This window comes from Cucurbita moschata, unplaced genomic scaffold, assembly GCF_002738365.1.
Source record: "Cucurbita moschata cultivar Rifu unplaced genomic scaffold, Cmos_1.0 Cmo_Scf00003, whole genome shotgun sequence".
Taxonomy (NCBI): domain Eukaryota; kingdom Viridiplantae; phylum Streptophyta; class Magnoliopsida; order Cucurbitales; family Cucurbitaceae; genus Cucurbita; species Cucurbita moschata.
In genome coordinates, this window is record NW_019268519.1 from 3,192,998 (window position 1) to 3,215,954 (window position 22,957).

The window sequence follows — 22,957 nt, forward strand, 5'->3', positions numbered from 1 at the left end:
TAGTTTAAAACGATGTCGTTTTAAGCTAGTTGTTTTGTAACGTAACAATTTATAATTTTAAAAAATATTAATGAAGGATTTGTTTAGAAAGATAATTATGAAAGATGATAGAAAATGAAGAGCCGTCCGTACACAAACACAAAGACAAATGGCTGTTTATTCTAAAGTCAACCTATCAAATCCAACCAAATTCTAAGGCACGGCTTCTGACCTTTCTTCATTATATATAGGTTCATAATATTCCATTTTCTCTTCATTGAAAATAATTTTAAATATATTTGTTGGAAAAAAAACAGAGGTAACAAAACGACAAATGAAATTATTCAAAACTTTATGTTAAAGGGGAAAAAGAATTAAAGTTTCTGGTGAAAGATAATGATTTTGGAAAATCATGAATGATTAAATATTAAATCATAAATTATTTTACCTTCCAAAGTAAAAAAAATTATTAGATAAGATTAGACGTGAGTTGGCGTGATTGGGTACCATATAGATAAGGTAGTATTTAAATCTTATCGAATCAAATTAAATTTAACTTTAAAATTATTCAAATTATATATTTATATAATTGAAAAAACATATAATTAATTAAATGTACTTCTTCCTATTTGACTTTTAATTTATTGATTTGTTTCATAGATCATCCAATGGCATTGGTGTAGGTGTGTGTTGACTTTGATGCACATGTCAACTTTCATCCGTCTATTTAATCTAATGAAGAAAAAATGTCAACCATACTTGGTACTTTGCATGTAGAGTTTATTTTGAAAATTAATAATAAAATGACAAATCCAAAGAGAGAAGATCTAAGCATTTGTTATATCCAAATATACTCTTTTTTTTTTTTTAATTTAAAAAAAATCATAATTTGACTTTTTCCACTTGTCAAACCTAATAGCATTTATTAAATTGATTGAAAAAAGAGATGTCAAATCAAAGTAATTTAATTTATAAAACACCCAACACGTAACACATTAGAAACGTAATTTTGATTTATTTATTTTGTTAAACTATTTCCTTTCCGTATTTGACTTCTAGAAGCTTTTGGGGTTTGAGATAAATTAAATTATAATTGAAACCAATAATATTATTTGAATTGGAAGGAAGGTTCTTTTGATTAATAATATAAGTCACATTCATTTTCTTCCATTTTTCAGATACAAATGGAAGAAAATTAAGCAAATTCAATAAATAAATAAATAAATAAAACAGGCATGCCCATTACGACAGATTATCATCTAAGCACGATGGAAATGCAATTGTTGTTATTATTATTATTATTAGTTTGATGAATAAAAATAATAATATTTAGGGTTCCTGTTCTAAATACCCAATTAAGATCTATTGACCAACAATAACAATACAATACTGTCTTATTAATGTCAACTCATATAGGAAAATAATAATAATAATAATAATAAGCTTGTTGTGTCACGCTATTAATTAATAATTTCAGCAATATTAAAAAAAAAATAGAAGGATAAAATCTTTATATCTCAATAAATACCCCATCATTATCGTATTCAAGTGTGTTTATGTGGCGAATTAACAGCTTGAATATATATATATATATATATATATATATATATTTTTTTTTTAATTTTTAATTTTTAGGAATTATCAATTCTCCTTTTATTATGTTTTTTTTTTAATAAGATATTTAGATTGTGTCCCTTGTTATTATGATAAGGTGCACTACTTTTTGTTTTTTAATAGATTAGTTTTTTTTTTAATTAATTTTTTGGGTTCGTAACGTTTAATTAATATTTTAATAAATCAAAAAAACTTATATATATAATTTGACTTGGATTAAAGTCGGCTTTAGAAAGGGGTGAAATAAAAAGAAAACATATAATAAAGCAGCCTACCCTTTTATGAGTTTCAAAAGGTATAAAATAATTTAACATATGAATATAAACTAATTTATTTAGTACATGCCTGTTACATATCCGAAAAGGTATAAATATATATTTTTAAAAAGGAAAATATTATATATATTTATTTATTTCCTCTTTATCGAGTTATCGTCTTTTTTAACAATTGATTTAGGAAATATATTTATTGAAATCTGTTTTTGGGCCTTTGTCAATAAGAATGGACTGGTTGGCCCAATACGTGCACGTTTAAGTCCAAAAGCCCAACTACAGTTACTAATTTGAAGGCCCAAAGCCCAATGTAGTCGACCCAATAGTGAAAGAATGAATGAATATATTTAGAAAGTGAATATATTGGAAAGATTGCAATATGGAAGTTTACTCGTACCCTTTAAATTTTTAAAACATATATATATATATATAAATAATGACTCGAATCTAAATTTGAGGCTTAATAGTCTTGGTATGAGTCACGTTGCTTACTCCTCACTTCTAGAAGTGAAAACTATCTTCATAAACCAACACGAATTTTAATTATTCCAGTATGTTTTATCCTCATATACATGTATCGTAAAAAAATTTTCAAAAGATCACCCAACATAAAAATTGATTCAAGCAAAACACGTTTAATTATGGATTTTTAAATTTTTTAAAAGAGAAATGGCATTATATGATTAAGATGGTTCTTATTTAAACGTGGTTTCAATTCATTAATTTTGAAGCTATAAAGAGTGAGCAAGAAGAAATACGTAAATGAAGATCTTCCTTTGCGAGGAAACCTACTCATTAGTTAAAAACGGGGCTATGCCTTTCTCTTTACCCGAACCGAACATCTTCTCTAGGTTGTTTAGGGTTTATGTTTACTAGAATGGGAGGAAAAGTAAAGAGGCCAAAAGGAATGAAATGAAAAGAAGGAAACTTAGGCATCGCTGAAATTAGAAGCTATGAAGACCTCTCACCAAGGACAGCCTGGAGATTAATAATTTGGACATTAAGCCTTATTATATATATATATATTAATAAAAATTAATATAAAACAAAAATAAAAGATTCCCATTCGCACTCCAAAAAAAAAAAAAATAATAATAAATGTGATTTTGACGCATAAAAAAGAAAGAAAAAAAAAATTATAAAATGTATAAAATAGGAATTAAAATCCCAAACATATTATTATATTATATGATTACACCAAATCAAACAACATAGTTCCCCGCGAAACATAGGAATGAGAAGAATGTTGTAGAAATTAATGATGTTTATTTAATGTTTTAAAATTATTTAGAAAAAGAATTTATTTATTTAAAATATTATTGAAAAGGATGTAATTGAAATGACAAGGCTCTGGATAAAGTACATTCTTATTATATCAAGCTTTACCATCATCTTTAACCTGCCTTTCCACACTATGCTGACAAACCTCTTCTATATAATTATTATTTTATTTTTTACTGTTTTTATTAATTTTATTTGAATTTTCCAACGTAGGGTTCAAAACACCCATTTGGATTTTATATCGTATGCCTCCAATTTTAAAATTAAATATTAAATAAATAAATAAATAAATAAGAAATTCACAAGACGCCAGTTTGCCTCAGGGGTTGTCTTTGTATTTTTCTCTTTACAACGGCACGTCCCTCCATAAAGTAGAGAGAGAATAATGTAATATTTTATATTATTTTTGTTCAAACATCCAACAAATTGTTACCCAAAATTCGAAAAATATTAAGATATTACGAATATTCCCGAGAGGTAATTAAAATTTATAATTTTGAAATAAGAAAAAAATAATTTTAAATTTTTATTCCCAGGATTTGGAACTTTTCGAATCTGCCATTGATAACGATATCTATCTTATAAGGATGCAGGAATCTTAGCGTTTTTTCTAACCCTCACACTGCTACGCTCTCCTCCTCACCTCCTTTCTTTGTGCATACTCTGTTTTCAACTTCACTTTTTCTTCTTCTTCTTCTTCTTCTTCTTCTCTGTTTCTTCTGCCAACAATGGGGAGAGCCACCAGATGGCTGAAGAACTTGTTTGGGATTAAGAAAGAAAAACAACCCACCATGGAAAATTCCACCTCCGCCTTCATGAAGGATAAGAACCCCACTTCTAATTTCGTCGGAGACGCCCAACTCTGCAACAATCCGGCTACAATACCGCCCAATTTATCCGCCGCTGAGGCCGCTTGGCTCAAATCCTTCTACTCCGAAACAGAGAAGGAACAGAGCAAGCACGCTATAGCAGTAGCTGCAGCCACTGCTGCTGCTGCTGATGCTGCGGTTGCTGCAGCACAAGCTGCTGTGGCTGTCGTCCGGCTCACTAGCCATGGGCGAGGTACTATGTTCGGTGGCGGCCGAGAGAGATGGGCCTCTGTCAAGATTCAAACTTGCTTCAGAGGGTTTCTGGTGAGTGGTTTAATTTCTCTGTTTTTTTTTTTCGCTTGAGCATTACGGTTACGGAATTTGTTTAAGAATTTGGTGGCTTTTGGAGCTTTGAAATTAGGCGAGAAAAGCACTGAGAGCGCTTAAAGGACTGGTGAAATTACAGGCGCTTGTGAGAGGATATTTGATTCGTAAACAAGCAACGGCAACTCTTCATAGTATGCAAGCTTTAATCAGAGCTCAGGCCACCGTTCGATCTCAGAGAACTCGCAGATTTGAACTCCAAGCTCGAAAATCTACGGTGAGTACTTAATTTCTTTTTGGAATTCGTCATTTGTGCTAAAATTTAAACCCCAAATATTGAATGTTTTGTAGGAGCGGTTTGACGACACAAGGAGTGAGCACACAGCTTCAGTACACAGCAGAAGGCTTTCATCTTCTTTTGACAACACACCATTTACAGCGCTTGAAGAAAGCCCCAAAATCGTTGAAATGGACACCGGCCGACCAAAATCCTGGTCACGCCGGACGAACACGTCAGCGTCGGAATTTGGCGACGACCCATTTCACCAAACGTTGTCGTCTCCACTCCCCTGTCGAACTCCGTCGCGTTTGCAGATTCCTGATTGCCGGCATGATTCCGACTGGGGTCTCACTGGCGACGAGTGCCGTTTGATCTCGACAGCGCAGAGCACTCCACGATTCGTCAGCTCCGGCAGATCCAATGGCCCTCCGACTCCAGCGAAGAGCATTTGTGCTGATAATTTCTTCAGAGGGTACTTGAATTTCCCAAATTACATGGCGAATACTCAATCGTTTATGGCGAAATTGAGGTCCCAGAGTGCTCCGAAACAGAGGCCGGAGCCGGGCTCGAAGAAGAGGCTTTCGTTGAATGAATTAATGGAATCGAGAAGCAGCCTTAGTGGGGTTCGAATGCAGAGGTCTTGTTCGCAGGTACAAGAAGCCATTAATTTCAAGAATGCTGTGATGAGCAAACTGGATAGACCATCGGAATTCAACAACTTGCAGAGAAGATCATGAACAATTTGAAATTGGTTCCTAAACTTCACTCTCATTAATTCCCTTCCTCTGTTCCCGACGTTTAGAATTTTATAAGTTACATCATTGAATCAACTGCTCAATGCAAGTGGTTTAGATTAAAGTTAATGAACCAGTTTCTTCCCGTTTTCAGATTTCTCCATCACCCGGAAGTTGAATGATATATTAAACTTAAAAAAAGAAACGGGGTTTCAGCAAAATTGAGGAATAAGGGGAAAAGGGCAGAGATCAGTCAAATCAAACCCGAGTATGATTTTTTTCCTTTCTTTTGTAGCAATAATTTGGGGAAACTTTTGGCGGGAGATAAATAATGATTAGGGTTTTAGGTTTTAGAGATTGAGAAAGAAGGAACCACTGAACCAAACAAGCTTTGAAACGCATGTACTAATGAGAGGGGTTTACGCGTCCTTATAAGAATGTTTCGTTACGTTATTCACTCCCAGTTAGGAAGTTATAACATGAAAGTTTGGGATTTGAATAGAAGTATAAAGGGTATGTGGGTATTGAGAGAAGGGATTAGAAAGGGTTTATTAGGGTAAAGCGTGAAAAAGATGGGGGCTGCCAACAGACACCAAACGCAGAATTGGCAGTCTCCAAGTAAAACAAATTTGTGGAGGAGGGGAGCTGGAAATGCCTTCCATGTAGCCCACTGCTGCCCTCCACTTTTTCTTCTTTTTTCCTTTTTTTCAGTTTCAAATACACATCACTCCAACATCTGCTGAATTATTTTGTCCATTTCACTATTCTAGGAACAATTTCAATTTCAATTCGATCCCATCCAATCCGATCCAATGAATTAGATTCAACGCCGAGTGGGTTTCTAAGAAATAAAAAGATAGCTCAAAAACTTAATAAGATATTGTCCACTTTAAGCATAAGTTTTTCATAGATTTCGGACCCAAGTAAATAGCATACAGTAAGATTAAGAGTAAATCCATTTCCAATAGATTATAAGTAATAATATAAGCACTCAAATTTGTATAAAAATAAAAATATATGAAGAAAAGAAATTAAATTTTGATCCATTCAGAGCCATCGATGAAGCTAAGCGAAATAAAAGGCTTGGCTTCCTCGTCAGTGAGCTCTCTGGACCATGAAACTCTGCCTGCAAACCTACCTCCTTCTCCTGTACATTTGTATTGCCCGTAGAACACAGTCCTGTCAAAAAAAAAAACAGATTTACCAAAATGCCCCTGCATGTGCTTGCTCTGTAGCAAATCAAGCACCGCCACATGGGCAAATGCCACCGCCCAGATGTTAGGTGGCGGCGGCGGCGGCGGCAGTGGTGGTCTCTCAGCTCAGCTACTAAAAATATTCGAGTACTGATTAAAAAGTTGGGTCCTTTTTTAAATATTTTGTTTTTGTGGATTCCACGTTGATTTAGCAGTGAAAAACAAAAAGAGGAAAACGACAGCTGCTTCTTTCTCCATGCGTTGGCTCTGTTCTTGCAACTAAGCTAACCTCCTCCTCCTCCTCTGTTTTTGAATTATTTCATCTCTTACTCTGTTTTTGAGTAATTCAAATTTGTAAGCTTCATGAATGAAGATTGAGAGAGAGAAGAAAACGTTACATTTCGCGATTGGGATCACCCCAATTGTACCAGCCTTTGGGAATGATGATATTGTCCATGTAAGTGTAAGCGAAGACGACCCTAGAGAAGGGCCCCCATGCCCTTCCCAAGTACAGCGCTCCAGACCCCGTGACCTTACAGTTTACGAATGAGAACCCTGTGTCCTCCAGCAGGCTGCTTCTCCCCTGCGCTGTCAACGCCCCTGTGTACCTCGCTATTGCGTGCACGTGACACCCCTATTTCAACCATCCATCAATCCCAATGTTAAGTTTCAATCAACTTTCTAATCACAGCGCTGAAGAAATTCATTATCGACCCTCTTACCTCAAACAGAGACAACCCATTTCCAAAAATGAAGTCCACTGACCCTTCGATGTAACAATCCTTGTAATAATGCCGACCCAGATGGTCGTACAGTGTGTCCTGAGCTCCTAAGAATCTGCATCCGTAGAATGCCGCCGTGTCGCCTGAGATTCTGAACGCCACCGCCTGCTTCCCTATCGCCCCTGGTGGTGGTACAGGGGTGGTGTTCTGCATGAACATATATACACACGCGTTTAATTTTTGAAGGAAACAAATTCGGGACAGGGAGGGTTGTGATGTTTTACCTTGAATGTGATGTTTTTGGCTATGAAATAAGGGGAATTTACTGCGAATGTTGCGGAGTTATAGGTCCCCAACGGCTGCCCCTTTGGGCCTCGTGTTTGTGCTGTGTCCCCCCATTGAACGATCGTTTTGGCTGCCCCTGCTCCTTCGATTGTTATGAACGATTTGAACGGTGGTATGATTACTTTTTCTCTGTTAAATTGAATTCACATTCAGAAATAGGACACGAGGAGAAAACGAACAAAAAAACAGAGCATTCTTAGTGGGGTTTTTTAACTCACTTGTATACTCCTGCATGAACCTTGATCACAACTCTAATCAAATTAATGAAGGGTAGGGAATCGATGGCGTCTTGGATCGACGTAAAGTCGCCGGCGGCGGGGTTTTTAGCGACGTGGAGTGTGTAAGAAGGAAAAAGCTTATTCTTCGCCGTTCTGAAAACAGAGTGTTTGAGGCTGCCGACGAATTTGACCCATTTCATAAATTGCTGTTCTGAGAATTGGGTTTTGGTGGAATTCTTGGGAAGAATGGTTCTGGGCGATTTCTTGGGTCTGATCCCTTTAGTGTGGCAGTGCGTTTGAGTGAGCAAAAGAAGAAGAAGAAGAAGAAGAAGAAGAGAGAACGCGAAAGGGGGCTGAAGTTTTGACATTGTTGGAGGAAGCTCAAAACAGAGGAACCGGAATCGGAATTGTTATGGAAAAGGGTTGGAGGGTTTATATATACAGAGAGAGAGAGAGAGAGGTTAGTGGGAGAAAAGTATTAGGTGGAAAGGAGATTAGAGAATGAATGGAAAATGAAAAGAGTTGATGAGGAGAGTTCACGGGTGGTCGCCAGTGCGAGAAAGGTTGCAGTTTTGGGATATAAAAATGAAAAATGTGAGTATAGACAGAGTACCTAAGAAATTTAACACTTCCTCTTGTTTGTTTGGAGTTGCCCGTGAATGTTTTCCCCCTTTCTCTCTGTCTCCTTCTTTGTTGGTGTTGGTGTTGGTGTTGTTGTTGGTGGAGGGCTGTTTTGTAAATTCAACCTTCGCACTTGATCCGAGCGTGTCTCACTCATACTCAACTTCTTTGCGTGCGTCCATTAACATTATACACTTGCTTGTACGTATTTATTATTTTAAACATAAAACGTATAATCTTCTGCTCAATTAATCAATGTGAGACTCTAGAGCATGTTAGAATTAAGTAGTTACCATTCTAATGGCTTGTTTTGGTTGCTTTTACAAGAATTACATGCCAAACAGTTGCTCACCTTTGCATTGTGGGCTGTTGTGTTCTATAAACTCTTTGAAGTTTGATTCAAAGCTGTGGGCATAGTGGATTAGACAACTTTTCAGATGATTAAACTAAATTAAATGCATCAAAAAAGAATGTTTGTGGCTCTGCTTCACCTGGCTGCAACAAATCAAACCTAACATTTAACCTTTTAGGTGTAGGAATCAGAAATCACATGGGAGATGTCAAAATTATTCTTTTGACTCGTTCTCAACTTGTAGTTTTTGTAAGTTAGAATCGGTAATCATTTTTTTAGTGTAAGATTTCATATCGACTAGAGAGGTAAACGAAATATTCTTCATAAGGGTGTCGAAACTTCTCCCTAATATATGCATTTTAAAACCTAGAACTAAAGACCAACGTAATGGTTCAAAGGGATCAATATCTATTAATAATGTACTTGAGCTGTTACATTTATACTCCCGTGTGAGTATACTGGAATCTCATTTTCATTCTACTTTTTCCACCTCTTTCATTTGGCTTTTTTTTCTTTCCACTCTTCTTTATAGATCTTAGGTTAGATAAGTATTACATCAAGAACTAATTTTGAAATTTATTAAAGATATATAGGCTAAGTTTAAGTAAATAAACAAAAATAATTGCACTTAAAAGATTCCACATTTAACCAATCTTTTGAGTTAGCATTAAAAGTAGTGTAGTTAAGTACGAAGAGAGAATGCGGAGATTCTTTACCAAGATGAAAAGGAACAAATGAATCAAAACCTCCAAATATAATATGAGAAGGTATTTTCACCTTGAAAGGAAAATTATTCTCCCATTAATGTCTAGTATGAACAAAAGATAATCAAACTTTGACTAACAAGCTCAAAGTTGAACCCTCATGTGACTTAAAATTGACTGTGTAGTTTGAATTTATGTTTGTGTAGAGAATCTCCAAATCAGATTTGTCCAAAATGTTATGTTACTGTATATCAACTTGGTCTGAATCATGAAAGGATGGATTAGATGACAAAACAAAACAAAATAATTCCCACTTGGAGACTCTCCATCTTGACAAACCACCACCTCCATCTTCTTCAATGGATGAAGCGTTACCTTTATCTTCTTCTTCTTCATCCAAATAATTACAGAGCACAAACTTCTCACTTAGATTATGGGTCAGAGATTCTCACTCACAAATCGCTAACTAACCCAAATCTCCAAAACCAGTGAAACGGAAATTGCATACCCAAAAACCAGAGCTTCCACCGCCGCCACCGGAAGAACCGATTGCCTTCAACCTCCATCAAGAGATTTATGATGGCGATCCTTGCGCCGAAGTTATACCCATATTCCATGGCAATGAAAATCCGGTGCCATCACCGGAGCCATTGGGTACGTGAACTATGGACGGCTGGAGAACTATGGGGTTCAGAAAGAAATAGGTATCAATGTACTTCCTATATCGACCTTGTAGTTTGCATCCTCCTATATCCATAATAGAAGTATGCAGAGGACTTGAGAGATGTCATGAGAAAGCAAAGGTTGGCTACCAATGTGGAAGAGAAGCTGTGTAAAGGTACGAGAACTTAAACAACAGACTGATAATGGCAGAATGATGATTATGGATCGGTATCCTTTCCTGGGATTTACGGCACACTAAAATAGAAGAGGCAGAGCATAACAAGAGTGCAGATGCATGGCAGTTTGTACAACCTCAAGTATGGAGCGTTGCTATGGCCAACAGGCATACTTCATTAGTCCTAAATGTAGAGCCTACATGAATTCGTATACCATGATAAATACCACCCTCAATATTACAGAAAACAAACAGCACCAAACTTCTTGATTTCCTGATATTTGGATAAATCTTCGAAATTATACAGAATTTTAGCCACAGCATTACTTTGTGTAGTAAACGGCTCGAAATTCCAGAAATTCTTAAAATGGCAATACCCGATGCACCAACAATACTGAAGAATTATAATCTAAACAATTGATAAAGCCATTTTCTTTATGCTTCATTGCAGATGCTGTACAAAGGAAAATGTCTATGACTCAGTATATGCCAGAGGGATAGAATATATATAACTCATATACCTTGCTACCAACTAATCTTTTTAGCCTAAGAACATACGCAATTAAAATTAGCATTCAGCCTAAGTATGTACAGCAAATCGTAGAGTTTACTTGGATCGTTTACTTCCAAACTTTAATAGCTCCATCCCTACTTCCTGATAATAGGAGTCTCTGGTTCAACTTCACGGAAGCCAAAGATGAAATGGAGTCTCGATGGCAACCAGCTGAATCTGTTGCAGCAGCCGTCAGAATAGTCTTTGTGGTCAAGTTTGTTGATAGAGGTCGTCTCCTAGTCTCCTTTTTGACAGAAAACCAAAAATAATTAAGCATAAGCATGATAAGTTTCATACAAAAGTTTGTAGGTAGTTAAAGAACACCTAGTAAATAGAGCTCCAAGCTCCTGATATAAATCAAGACAATCGCCAGAAAAATTCTATACGTGGTTAATCATATAGCTTTTCAAGTGATTACAAAGGCTAAAAACTATGTTGCCAAACCTTCAAAAATTAACCCTCGTTTCCCTTGGACGCTTCCATCCATGAGCCATAAACAATCTTCTAGCAATTGGGCAGACATAAGCTTACAATCACGTTTATGATAGAACTCAAAATCTAGGATTTCTAATAAGTCCAGTCGACAAGAGAAGTGAAGGTGCGAAGATTTCTCATCAAGTAAAAAGCTGCTTTCCAATTCATTGACTCCCTCCCCTCAACAACATTCCTCCGTCCCTCCCTACTACACCCATGGTTTCTGGTTATTCTTGTAACGAATTCTTGCTTTCTTGCCCACCCCTTTGCCTTTATTCCGTCTCTTTGCCTGTTTTTCCACTACTGGTGTAGGTTAACCTTAACACGGTCTACTGATTTACCCATTCCTGTCCCACTAATCAAAGCCAGGTTTCTAAAAATGAATGGTAATTTCTTACAAACATAACCAGATAAACATGAACAAAAAACTATTATGCCGTTGGAAAAATAGTTAGCAGTTTGCATCCTCACATTTGCTCAAAATAATTCCACAAAATGTCAAATATTCTTCTGCACCTAATTACAACTTTAATTGATTTAATACAAGAAGTAATAGAAACTCAGAACAAACACAAGAAAATAAAATGACGAGACAGAAGGCAAAATGAAATATGGAACGTGCTTTTCAAGAAAATAAAATAAAATCATCCACTATTGGAATATCTTTGCAAGAGCGTCGAACAATTTAAACACCCAACTTTGAGGGCCGTACAGAGGTTGAATAAGAGAAATTTCTTCTTCGCTCGTAAATTTGAAGGTATCACCAGTCGTGATAATGCATAATCTAATATTGATAACCTACCTATCATCGCACCACAAATTTCCAGGTAAAATCTAAGAAAAGCAAAAATACCTGCACAACTTGCACACCGAAACTAGATCTAGTTTCATAGAAATCGTCACTTCCAATTCCCTTCACGTTTGGCCCACAGACACAGTAAGTTCTGTTAGGACTGCAACGACAAAAATGAGTGAATAAAAAGCTGATTCCCCTGTATTGTAAAGAACCCAGTCTTCTCCATAACCAAGTAAGGAAGAAAGGAAGTAAAACAAAAACCTGTAATGGTCCCATCGACGAATTCTCAAGTCAGTGCCTCCAGTCAACAAATCGCCTCCAGGTAAAGGAAGCAATGAGCGAATACCATGAAGCCGAGGGGGAGGTTCATTCAACTCATCAACTTTGTACTTTGGATTAACATTACGTCTTAGATCTTGCACAGGATTTCCCTTACTTGACGGTCTAGCCAGGGCCCAAGGCAGGTCAGACATTTCAGTTTCGTTGTCATAACTTGCCACCCTCAGTATCTAACAGAAAGGTTGAACAATTTAGATATATATTATGTTAAATGAGGCAATATTCAATTTCTACCACCAAATTATTGAAGATCTTGAACATTAATCATTAAACATCAATTTCTCATCAATCCATTAAAAATGTAGTAAAGATATCCACAATTATCTGTTCAATTTCAATGTAAAGTAGAAGTTATCACCTGTACAACCTAGATTGAAAATTTTAACCAAGAAAATGTAATGCTAAAAATGAATTTAAAAGGGGATGGGTAAACATTTCTTGTTTGAACCAATTTAGTGTTAATGTTTGATTCAGTACGCATAATAAATCATTCTACAATTTCATTACTAAAATTTACTGTGTGTAATTTATAGTTCATATAATAAAAGACACGAAATAGCAGTTTCAAAATTTGAATGCTCTAACATATATATATTAGAACTTTATAAATACTGATAACCACAATATATCACATTTTATCTAGATCTGCTACATTAAAGAAATCAGTTGACGAAATGCAGGCAAAACAATGAATCCACGTTCAACACAAGAATTAGACATATTAAACTATTTTCAACACACCATATCTTATATATAGTATATAGACCGCACCTACATGAGAAACTCCGACAACAATCTCATGTTTAACATTCCATCCAACAATAAAACAATTATCATCATCTTCCTTTTGCCTTTTTTAAAAGGTTGAGGGATAACAATTTAAGAAGAATGCCAATAAGATGTAATGAATAAAAGAAACAAACGTGCACCTGATGACAGCTCCAATTCTCTGCATTCCAGAGGGAAACTTCATTACAGCCAGCAGAAACATAAATGAGGGGCCTTGCAGCAGTAGCGACAGAAGTATTTGGAGGATGCACAAAGAGGCACATCCTTTCAATGGGGCACAAAACTGAATATTTCCACGAGCTCACAGGTACAAGGAACCTAAGATCCCAAAGTGTCAGCACACCCCTAGAAGACCCAGATACAAACCAATTTCCACATGGGCCCGCCAAAAGCGATGACACATAACCCTCCTCAGGAGTTGATTTCAATGTAAAAACATTGACATTTGTTCTGGTGTCCCACAAATGTATTCCACAATTCTGCGTACTATACATAACCATCTGACTGGTATCGGTAGAGTAGTTCATCATACTAAGTATTGCACCTTCTTTGATGTCCTTCTTTTTAATATCAGCAATACCTGAATACTTTTCAGCAACATTGCCAAAACCTTTGGAGTAATAATCAACTGAAAACATATGAATCAAACCATCACAAGAACCGACAACAACTTGAGCAGACCCCCGGAGCATAGAAGCACAAAGTGCTCGACTTCCCTCCAGATGATAAGTTAGCCTTGACCTAAACGAGATGTCTTTCTCCAGCTTTCTTGAATCCCACACCTTTACAGTGGAATCTTCAGATGCAGTAACAAAAAAATTGTGATCAGTTGAAACAGCAATGTCATTTACAGCAGAGCGATGCTCTTGCAAGTGTGCAACCAGCACACCACGAGGTCTCCAACCTGAATCTGGAACTGATGATGCTCTTGTAAAAGATGGTGATGATGTCGAATCATTTGTAGAGGGAACATCTTCTACCACTGAAGAGTTTCCTTTGAGTGCACTTGATGGTCCAATCTCCTGAAATTTACTACTGATATAGGATGTCTGATCATTTTCTCTGCCATCTGGCTCATGAACCACCCTGTAGAACTGTTTAGAGCCACTACCAACGCATAAGGAGCCTGAAACAAGTTTGGGTGCTGGGACTGAGCTAGCCATATTAAATGATTTATTTACAGGCTCCATCCAAGGTATGGATGAGGAATCAAATTCTAGAGAGTTCAATTCCAATGGAGAATCAGAAGACACAGAATGAAATCCTGTTTCCCGCTTGTCCAAACTGAAGGAGTACAGAGGAATGCCCTCTGACGTTTTATCAAGCATGAAACTGTTGATCCCACTAACTTGTGGTGAAATAAAGCCAGAGAGTTGTAACTTCTCTGAGAATACTGGATCACTAACTTCAGCTTTGCTCGACACATTGGATGCAGGAGTTTTAATCCCTCTAAACTTTTCTTCACAATCATCACCATCAGGTAGCTCGGGCGGGAGGAATAGACCATCAGCAGGGTTTTTACCATCAGAACTTTGTGGTTTGATTGGCCAATTCTTCATTAAATTCAACTCTCCCATTCCTTTCTTGAGTAAATCTATACTTTCCCAATTCACGGACTGAGGTGAAGAGTTGTACCATATCTTCCTTTGCCTTTCCAGCATATCTGAGCTCCTCGCATTTTCAAGAACTTCATAGTATATCTCTCGGGAGATTGGAGGCTTCAAGCAACAAAGCAGGGCTTTCTCAGAAGCTAAAGATGTTGGTTGTCTACGGAGGAATGGCCGTATAACTGGAGCAAGAAATACATAAGAATCAACTGCACCTAACCTCTCACTGCTAGCAGCAATAAAAGTAGCAGCAGACCTTCTTACCCATTGACTGGGATAACATAATAAGGGAAAAGCATGCTCAATCATCTCAAGCAATATCCTCTTCCTCAAGAAACCTCTTTTACACAAAATAGCCAAGCAATCCAATCCATTAACAATGACAGGTTCTGCAGTATCGTTTAAGGATTGCTCAATATATGGTAAAAGATATTCCTCCACACTCCTTTCACCAACAAAGAAGCAAACGTACACTATTTGCCCATAAAATACTGCCCTCAGTTGCTCATCTTGATCATTTAAAAAAGCAGGAAGGATAGGTAAGAGAAAGTCGTTACTCTGTCTCTGGCCAAAAAAACAGCAAAGATTACCAATATCCTTTAGAAGTGCTCTCCGGATGCTAGGAGTTTGCTTTGGACCCATAACAAGCTCTTGAACAACCTCTGCAATAGACTTTCTCAGTTGTGCCAGCTGGGCATCACCGTGCAGCTTCCCAAGTTGTGCAGGTGTCTCACTGCTCAGAGCTGATGGCTTCTGTGGAATGCTTAATTTATCAAGGACACCTGCTTCCCTCAAGCTTATAGAGTGAATCAAAAATCCATAAGCAGTCAGTGCCAGCTTGGCAATATTGCTGGCATAACAAATCCTCACACTTTCCTCTGGATCATCAGGAATCATTGAAAGCATCGGAAGGATATACTCCGGAAAAATTTTTGCATCACTTGGAGGAAAATCTCGTACTAAAGGCAAAATATCACATAAAGTCTCCAATGCTGCGCAACGAACAATAGCTGCAGAATCTGAAAGCATGGCAATAACATAAGGGAGTACACGTTGCAAGCGATCCTCATCATCAATGTACAAAGCAGAAGACCTTAGCAAAAGTATAGCTGCCCTCCTCAAGTGTGGTAACTTGACATTGCGTATGCAGGAACAAAGCAGGCTGGCAATAAGAACCATGCCTTCGCATCTCATGCTCTCTTCAGGTAATGGTAAGAAAGGCAGGCCAAATGTATCAGATTGACTATCATAGCTGGACATCAATGAGCTCAAATTGTTCATGGTAATTTTCTTCAGAAAAGGGTGGTCATTTCTCCTGAATGCATTGGAGATGCTCTGAAACAGCTCACCAGGAGATTGATCTCCACAGTTCGTAATATTTTTGGTGGCTACCTCCTCCAGTAGCTGTTCGGGACTAGAATGATAATTATTCTGTTTGACTTCCTTGAACAGAGTATCAACATCACCAAGAAGTTCAAATTGTTCACGTGGTAATCCTTTTTCTATGCCCTCTCTCTTTGTCGGATGCTCATTCTGTTTTGTATTCATATATTGTGGCAATCCACTCATGGTAATTTTGGGAGATCCTTTTTCAGTACCAGTCAACCCACTTGACCTACAACTTGTCATTTGCTCAAGAATCTTGGGGAAAACTTTCTGACACAATGCGACCTGCAAGGTAGTGATGAATGTGTAATAAAAGATAACTAGCAACCAAATATTCAAATGCTGTATGTCAAAGTATTACCCTTGTATCAGAGTGAAGAGGATTCCAACAGCAATAGAAGTTATGCAGAAATGGCAAGAAATAGTTGGGGAACACAACATTAGCATAATCCTGCAGGTAGTTTTCAGCAGAAAGACGCAACTCTGGTTCCAGCTGGATCATATGAAGTATCATTTTGCGGATTCCAGAATCTGGGATCTGCAGACCAGGTACTTTATAAATTAAGAAAGAAATCTTGTGGAGAATGACATGGCTAAAATAAGTATCAACCATGGAAGCTTTTTTTTTTTTTATGTCATGGTAGTCATTGTAGCATCTCTTAAGATCTAATCATAAACATGCAAAATAAGTCACATCCATTGAAACTTTGACCCAAAGAGAAGAAAAATGAAAGGATTTCAACTTCCAATAAGTAGGGAAATAACAAGCATGAGATACAGATTAGACTAACTGAACAGATCTTGCTAATATTGGAAAATTACAGATACATCAACATGACAAGTTCGGACCCTGGTTGGTAAAATGGAACATATGTGATGAAAAAGCTACCTTTTCAAGAAGTTGGCTTGGATCGTATTGTCCTCTACGATAAGCAAGAAGCTGAGAAAGTTCAAATAATGGTTGCCCCTCCAAAAAAAGCTCTGCAATTACACACCTGAAACATATTGGGAGGTGGGAGCACTTTAGTCCTTCTGAGGAAAGAATCAAAGATCATTTTGATTTCCATTAAGGAAAAAAAATGACAGAAACGTCCATCCTTTTTCACACTATGCAACAAAAGAAAATGAAGTTTCATTCATTGACTTGTATGCGGTTTAACAAGAGAATTCACAGTAATGCCTTTACTCTTTTGATTTTTACAGTTCATAGCTTTCAACCATGCATCTCTAAATAGAAAATGTCATACATTGACGCACTCAAAATTACTAAAAAAATTCTGCCCATAGAATAAAGAGTTAATACTAAAGATCACTCACCCTACAGCAAATATGTCCATAGATGGCCTTAAAGGCGCATCATGTGCATCCTGCAACTCCCCTCCATGCTCATAAAACCTCTGAAGGTTGACAATGAAAGGTATAAGAAAACAACCATGCAAGAAGTGCCCACAAGAATTTACAAGGTGGAAAACTTTAATTTTCATAATGTGAATTTTTAATTCAAAGGGAACAAAAAAGGGAACCAAACAAGAAAGAGAAAATAAGCACAAGACAAAATTATTTATTCAAATAATATAAAATTTGGTAGAATAGACTTCACTAATTACTGATAGCGTTGCAAGTGAATTGTGTTCTTATCACACAAATAAATGGTGTTTGTAACTTTGAATGTAAGGCATGAAAATTGAACCCCTTCATTAGTATGCATTGCATAAATAGGAAATCCGAAAGCTACTTCTCAGATGATAAAAGGATTCAGAAAATGCCAGGATGGTGCAAAATTGAAGTCCTGAAACTTTCATATCCTGTATGAAAAAGATAATATGGTATATAGCATTAAGTTTCCACATATTTAACAGACTGGCATATACTTTTAACGTCGACTTCTAGTCAAAATTGGCAGAATGATGCACCAACCTTTGAAGAAACTCGAAGAAGACCAAGAATACAATAGAATTGAGCAATGCAATAGAAAAATATATCATTGTTTCACTTTCTTCAAGGATGCTGTGTTCCAAAAACATGACTATGGAAGGTAGAAGAATATGTAATTAAAATTTAAATAAGTTACATCTGAAAGACACTTGTAGAGAACCTTTTCTAATTTCATCCACATCATCTTTTCCTTGCTTTTCTTCCTTTTCTACTTGTATTACCATTACTTTTTTACATACTTTAGTAGTTATACTTATTCTAGCTGGCTCATGGGATAAGAGTGATTTTGAAAAGAAGAAGATGAAAAATAAACAGTCAGGAAAAGAACTAAACCTCAGGTGCTAGATAACATAGCCTTCTTCCACCAGTGTCAAAGAAGAAGGAAAAATCTGAGGGGTCGTCATAAGGAATGTAAGTAGGTTTGAATGATGCAAAATCAGCAAGGTAGAGCCAATTCCAAGAAGTAACAAGTACATTCTCGCACTTAATATCACCTATAAAGATGCAAAAGAAGAAAATAAACCAGCAAGTTACGGTGGCATCAAGAAAACAGCACAAATCTTCCACACTACCAAGAGCTAACCATGACAAATTCCTTTCTCATGGCTCTGTTTGACAGCAAGGAGTAACTACAATCAACAAGAAAACAAAGGAATGAGGAGAAATAAGCACGCTGTTGGATAAAGAAAACATAGGCAATCTAAATTTTCAATTCAAAGGAAAAATGTTGATAAAAGAAAATATGACCTGAAATGCCAACCATTTCTTCTCAATAAGATTGAGGAAAGGTCGGGTACTTAAACGATCGTGCAAATTGTTGAAGAAGTATTGCCTCAATAGATAGGCTGCCTTATCCGTTTCTTGCCAAAACTGCAGATAACATGACATTGGAGCATAATAAGACGAATCAAAACAATAAGGATTAATGAGCAAGCCCCCTCCACCCCAGCTAAGGTACGGAATAACCTTATATCTTTTCACAGCCTCCTCGACTCAAACAGCTACATTGGTATCACTATCTTAAACGATAACACTAATACTTACCATCCCTCAACAACAAAATAGTGGGTAACATTCATCCCCACTCTAAGTGCCTCAAGAGCCTGTTTTGTATTGACATCTTCATCAAATAATGTCTCGTTTATTCATACACAAAGCAACACAAACTCTTTCTCCGATGCTAATCCTACAAATGACAAGCTACTGTGCATACCTTGCTGAACTCAGCAGCATTATCAAAATAAGCTAAGACGATATTAATTAGGCCAAAAACAGATAATTTCACGATCACAACAAGTAAAACTCGAAAACCCAGCCATGAAAATTCCATCCATTTCCCAAATGTTCAGGAAAATCAAACAACGGAAGTAAATTCCAAATCCATCACAATGTAACAAGTAGGGTATTGAATAAACCTGGAACGGCCAAACGTGAGGGTGGGGAAGGGCACGGAAAATCTCTTTGATCTGAGAGAGACGGCGCTCGTACTCTTTGAGATCGATGAAGTCGCCTCGTTTGAAGTACACCTTGACGAGGACTAAGCCCTCGTCGTGCTTGCAGAGAATCGACTTGAAGAACCGGCCTCGCCCAAGTACCTCTTTCAGAACCAGATTATAGCTTGAAGGAAGGTCGTGAAGGTAATACTCCGAGGCGGAGACTTGGGTTGTTCGTGCAATTTTGTTGCCCATTCTATTGACTCGAAATCTCTCCTGAATATTTCATCGGAATTGCTTGCTTCTGTGCTTCCGTAGTCTCTGAAGATGAGACGACGGTGCACTCTATCAATCTGATTTCGTACCGCTACGAAACTCCTTGCCAATAATTTGTTAATATACGTTTGCGTGATTGCGCTTCATATCGATCGGAGTTCTTGGCTGCCGCAAATATTGGCCGGGATTTCCCCATCTGCACTCAAGAGGTGCCACATCGGGTTCACTATTTTTCCTTTTTCCCTCAAATCCCAATATCCTTCGGGAAAAATAAATAATAAAATCGACGGTTCAATTATCAGTAAATTTTAATTCACTGAATATTTGAAATCATTTTTATACTTGTGAATTAAAAAGGTTTTTGAAACCTCGAAATTAAATTAAAAAAATTAAGAACAAAGTGTAATTTGCAGTTTCTTTTAATGAATATTTAATTTTATATTTCTTTATCTTGCGTATCATAAGTTTGTTTTATTTTAAGTTAAAAACAAAAACAAATTCAAATTTATGATTCTGAATAATAGGACAAAAGTTGGTTGTTATTTTACTTGGCCGGTTTCTTTTCCCCTGTTTCTCGAGTTATCTCCCGGACCCAACCGGACCGGCTATCAGGACTGCCAACTTATCCGGTTCTTCTTAGTTCCGTAAATAGAATGGCAGACGTGTTTTGGATAATCACGAATCAAATTTTTTTAAATAAATAAATTAACTATCTACTTTGAAATTAATTTTTACCCTGTGTTAAAAAAAATATCTCAGATCTAACTCTCATTTGGATATGTGGTTGGTGATTTCTTTGTCTTTCTTTATTTACCCACTAGTTTCAAGGTAAAAGTTCCCATTTGGGTCTAAATGGTGACATTTTTCTACCGACTTTAAAACAGTAAAATTTGTATTAAATTAACGTTAATATTTATTTTTTCTTTCATTCGTTCTTCCCACTTCATCTTCTTCGTCTTGTTCCTTCTTCTACCACCACCACAACCTGTCGATGTCCATTGGTCCTTGCTGACCACTGCAACTATTTCTTCTACCACCACCACAACCTGTCGATGTCCATTGGTCCTTGCTGACCACTGCAACTATCGTTGGTTACTATTGCCTTGAGGTATTAAAGATACCATGGACGATCTTGATTCAAATTATAAACCTATGTTGTATGTGAAAGCTTCTTACTATGGGTTAATAGTGACTTTGTGACTTTTGCCACCTTTGATAGTTGAACAATGGGATCAACTTTAGAGGAATAGATTATAGGGGCAAAATGGACATTTGTCACATATGTGATTATCAACAAATCAACCGGTCAAATTGTGATTATCAACAAATCAACTTTTATGTAATAATTATATTAATAAATACAAGTTGATTGAGAAATCTAGAATGACCTAGAACTAATGAATTTAAAAATTCAATTAATTAATTTTGTATTATTAGAGTTGATAATATGTATAGAATAAAATATTAATTTGATTAACAAAAATTTAATGTTCAAAACAATGTTAAAACAGAAAAGTAAATTTAATTTAAAATTATAAAATTATTATTTTATATGTTAAATATTAAAAATAGTATTTTTAGATCCGAAAGTAAGGAAAGATAATGAAATTCAACCTTGAGATACAAAATAGCATTTTAGCCTCCCAAAAAAATCTATTTCTGTAACCGTGATCCCGAAGCATAAAATCGTTTAGACCCACAAAAAAACCCTAAGAAATCAGTGCATATTATAAACGAAACTCACTGTCGCCAAGCTTAACACGGATCCACTGCCTAACTCTCACGCAACGCGTTTCTTTCTTCCGTTCCTACCGAGTTATAATAACCATAACAAATTTTCAGTCACTCGGCAAATCAGAGATCGAAACAAACCGACACAAGTAAAACGAAATACATTACCAGCGCCATCAATTAGTAATCGTGAAAGCAAATACGAAAGTCAATTTTCAGATTTCTGCGGTACGCACATACATTTTCCCTCCGTTTTTCAATTTTCCCCCTCACATATGATCCAGCCATAAAAGAAACAAAGATCGACATTGAAATTTTGAAATAACAAGAGAACTGTACAAAGGAAGCGTGATTTTATTGAAATGGAAAACCACGTATTACCGTCCATGACAAATATTTACAGATCTCGGACTCGAGATGATCTAACACGTTATTGTCGTAGTCAAACCGCCACCGCCACCGCCACCGCCTCTTCCGGATCTTCGAAGTTAGGGTCCTTCACGTCCATATCTTCAGCCTTGAAGCTGATCTCAGCCGGTGAGTAACCATCTCCCGCCCAAGTAAACTTGCCGCCATGGCCTCCTTTCTTCGGCGATCCGCTCATCCCCGTCGCCGATTTCCGATCCTTCCGCACATCGGATTTACCGCTTGGCTTCAGGCTCTTCTCTGGCTTCTTCATCTCGTTCTCGAAATTCGTCGGTTCGTCTCTCTCAACGTCCGAGTGAGAATTGGACTGAACTATCCTTTTTATATAAAGGCGAGGGACCTAATCTGAGGTCATCGTCGATCTATGGGCATTCCTTCTGCGGTTTGATTTGATGATTTGGCGATTTCAAGCGGATAAGAACGCCAGGGTTTACGGTAGAGATGTTCCTCTGCTTTCGAGCGTATGCTACAATTCGTAGGACCGGATAAATTTTATGCGCGAAAGTACGATCTTAGCCCTTGAATTTACTTTATCTTTTAAGATACGTGTTAGATAAAGAGATATTTTAGTTTTTTTAAATATATTTTGGTCTATTCTTATATTTTTTTAATTTATAAGCATTATTTTAAAGAGCCCTTATTTATTTATTTGAGTACGTGTCCTTAGTTATTATTCTACTATAGCCATGGATGAAATTTTGAGTAGGTAGGGGTTAATTAAATGCTATTTAATAAAATTCTTTTTAGAAAAATAATGGTTTTAATTTTAAAATTATAAAGAAAATCAAACTTTACACCAACACCTACTTTTTAATCGTTAAAACTTAATTAATGTGTATTTTTTTTTATGTATCTTGCTAAATAATTTTTTATTCAACTCTATTTTCTAATAGATTTATAAACTAGATCCCAAATTAGACTATTAT

General features: G+C 36.5%; 3 protein-coding genes across 4 annotated transcripts; 1 reads left to right on the plus strand and 2 right to left on the minus strand.

Moving 5' to 3' along the window:
• The first annotated feature begins 3,740 nt into the window (after positions 1–3,740).
• On the plus strand, positions 3,741–5,446 carry LOC111433288 (protein IQ-DOMAIN 14-like). 2 transcript variants are annotated; one of them, XM_023070297.1, is made up of 3 exons: positions 3,741–4,279; positions 4,377–4,528; positions 4,651–5,446. In XM_023070297.1, exons 1-3 carry the CDS (start codon positions 3,875–3,877, stop codon positions 5,294–5,296), a joined length of 1,203 nt encoding a protein of 400 aa, XP_022926065.1. In that variant the 5' UTR covers positions 3,741–3,874; the 3' UTR covers positions 5,297–5,446. The 2 variants fall into 2 exon arrangements, with proteins under 2 accessions (XP_022926065.1, XP_022926056.1); XM_023070288.1 differs by having other exon boundaries at positions 3,742–4,279; positions 4,377–4,556; positions 4,631–5,446.
• An 823-nt stretch (positions 5,447–6,269) lies between these two features.
• On the minus strand, positions 6,270–8,322 carry LOC111432428 (probable pectinesterase 53). Its single transcript, XM_023069308.1, has 5 exons — positions 7,772–8,322; positions 7,493–7,682; positions 7,209–7,415; positions 6,885–7,120; positions 6,270–6,472 (listed from the first exon to the last, which is right to left on the minus strand). The coding sequence occupies exons 1-5, from the start codon at positions 8,137–8,139 to the stop codon at positions 6,325–6,327; spliced, it is 1,149 nt and encodes a 382-aa protein (XP_022925076.1). The 5' UTR covers positions 8,140–8,322; the 3' UTR covers positions 6,270–6,324.
• Positions 8,323–10,703: 2,381 nt separating this feature from the next.
• LOC111437970 (serine/threonine-protein kinase VPS15) lies at positions 10,704–20,150 on the minus strand. Its single transcript, XM_023075980.1, has 11 exons — positions 19,581–20,150; positions 18,913–19,035; positions 18,749–18,794; positions 18,499–18,659; positions 17,548–17,627; positions 17,120–17,225; positions 16,592–16,768; positions 13,378–16,515; positions 12,371–12,618; positions 12,167–12,266; positions 10,704–11,083 (listed from the first exon to the last, which is right to left on the minus strand). Exons 1-11 carry the CDS (start codon positions 19,851–19,853, stop codon positions 10,907–10,909), a joined length of 4,629 nt encoding a protein of 1,542 aa, XP_022931748.1. The 5' UTR covers positions 19,854–20,150; the 3' UTR covers positions 10,704–10,906.
• Between the last annotated feature and the right edge of the window lie 2,807 nt (positions 20,151–22,957).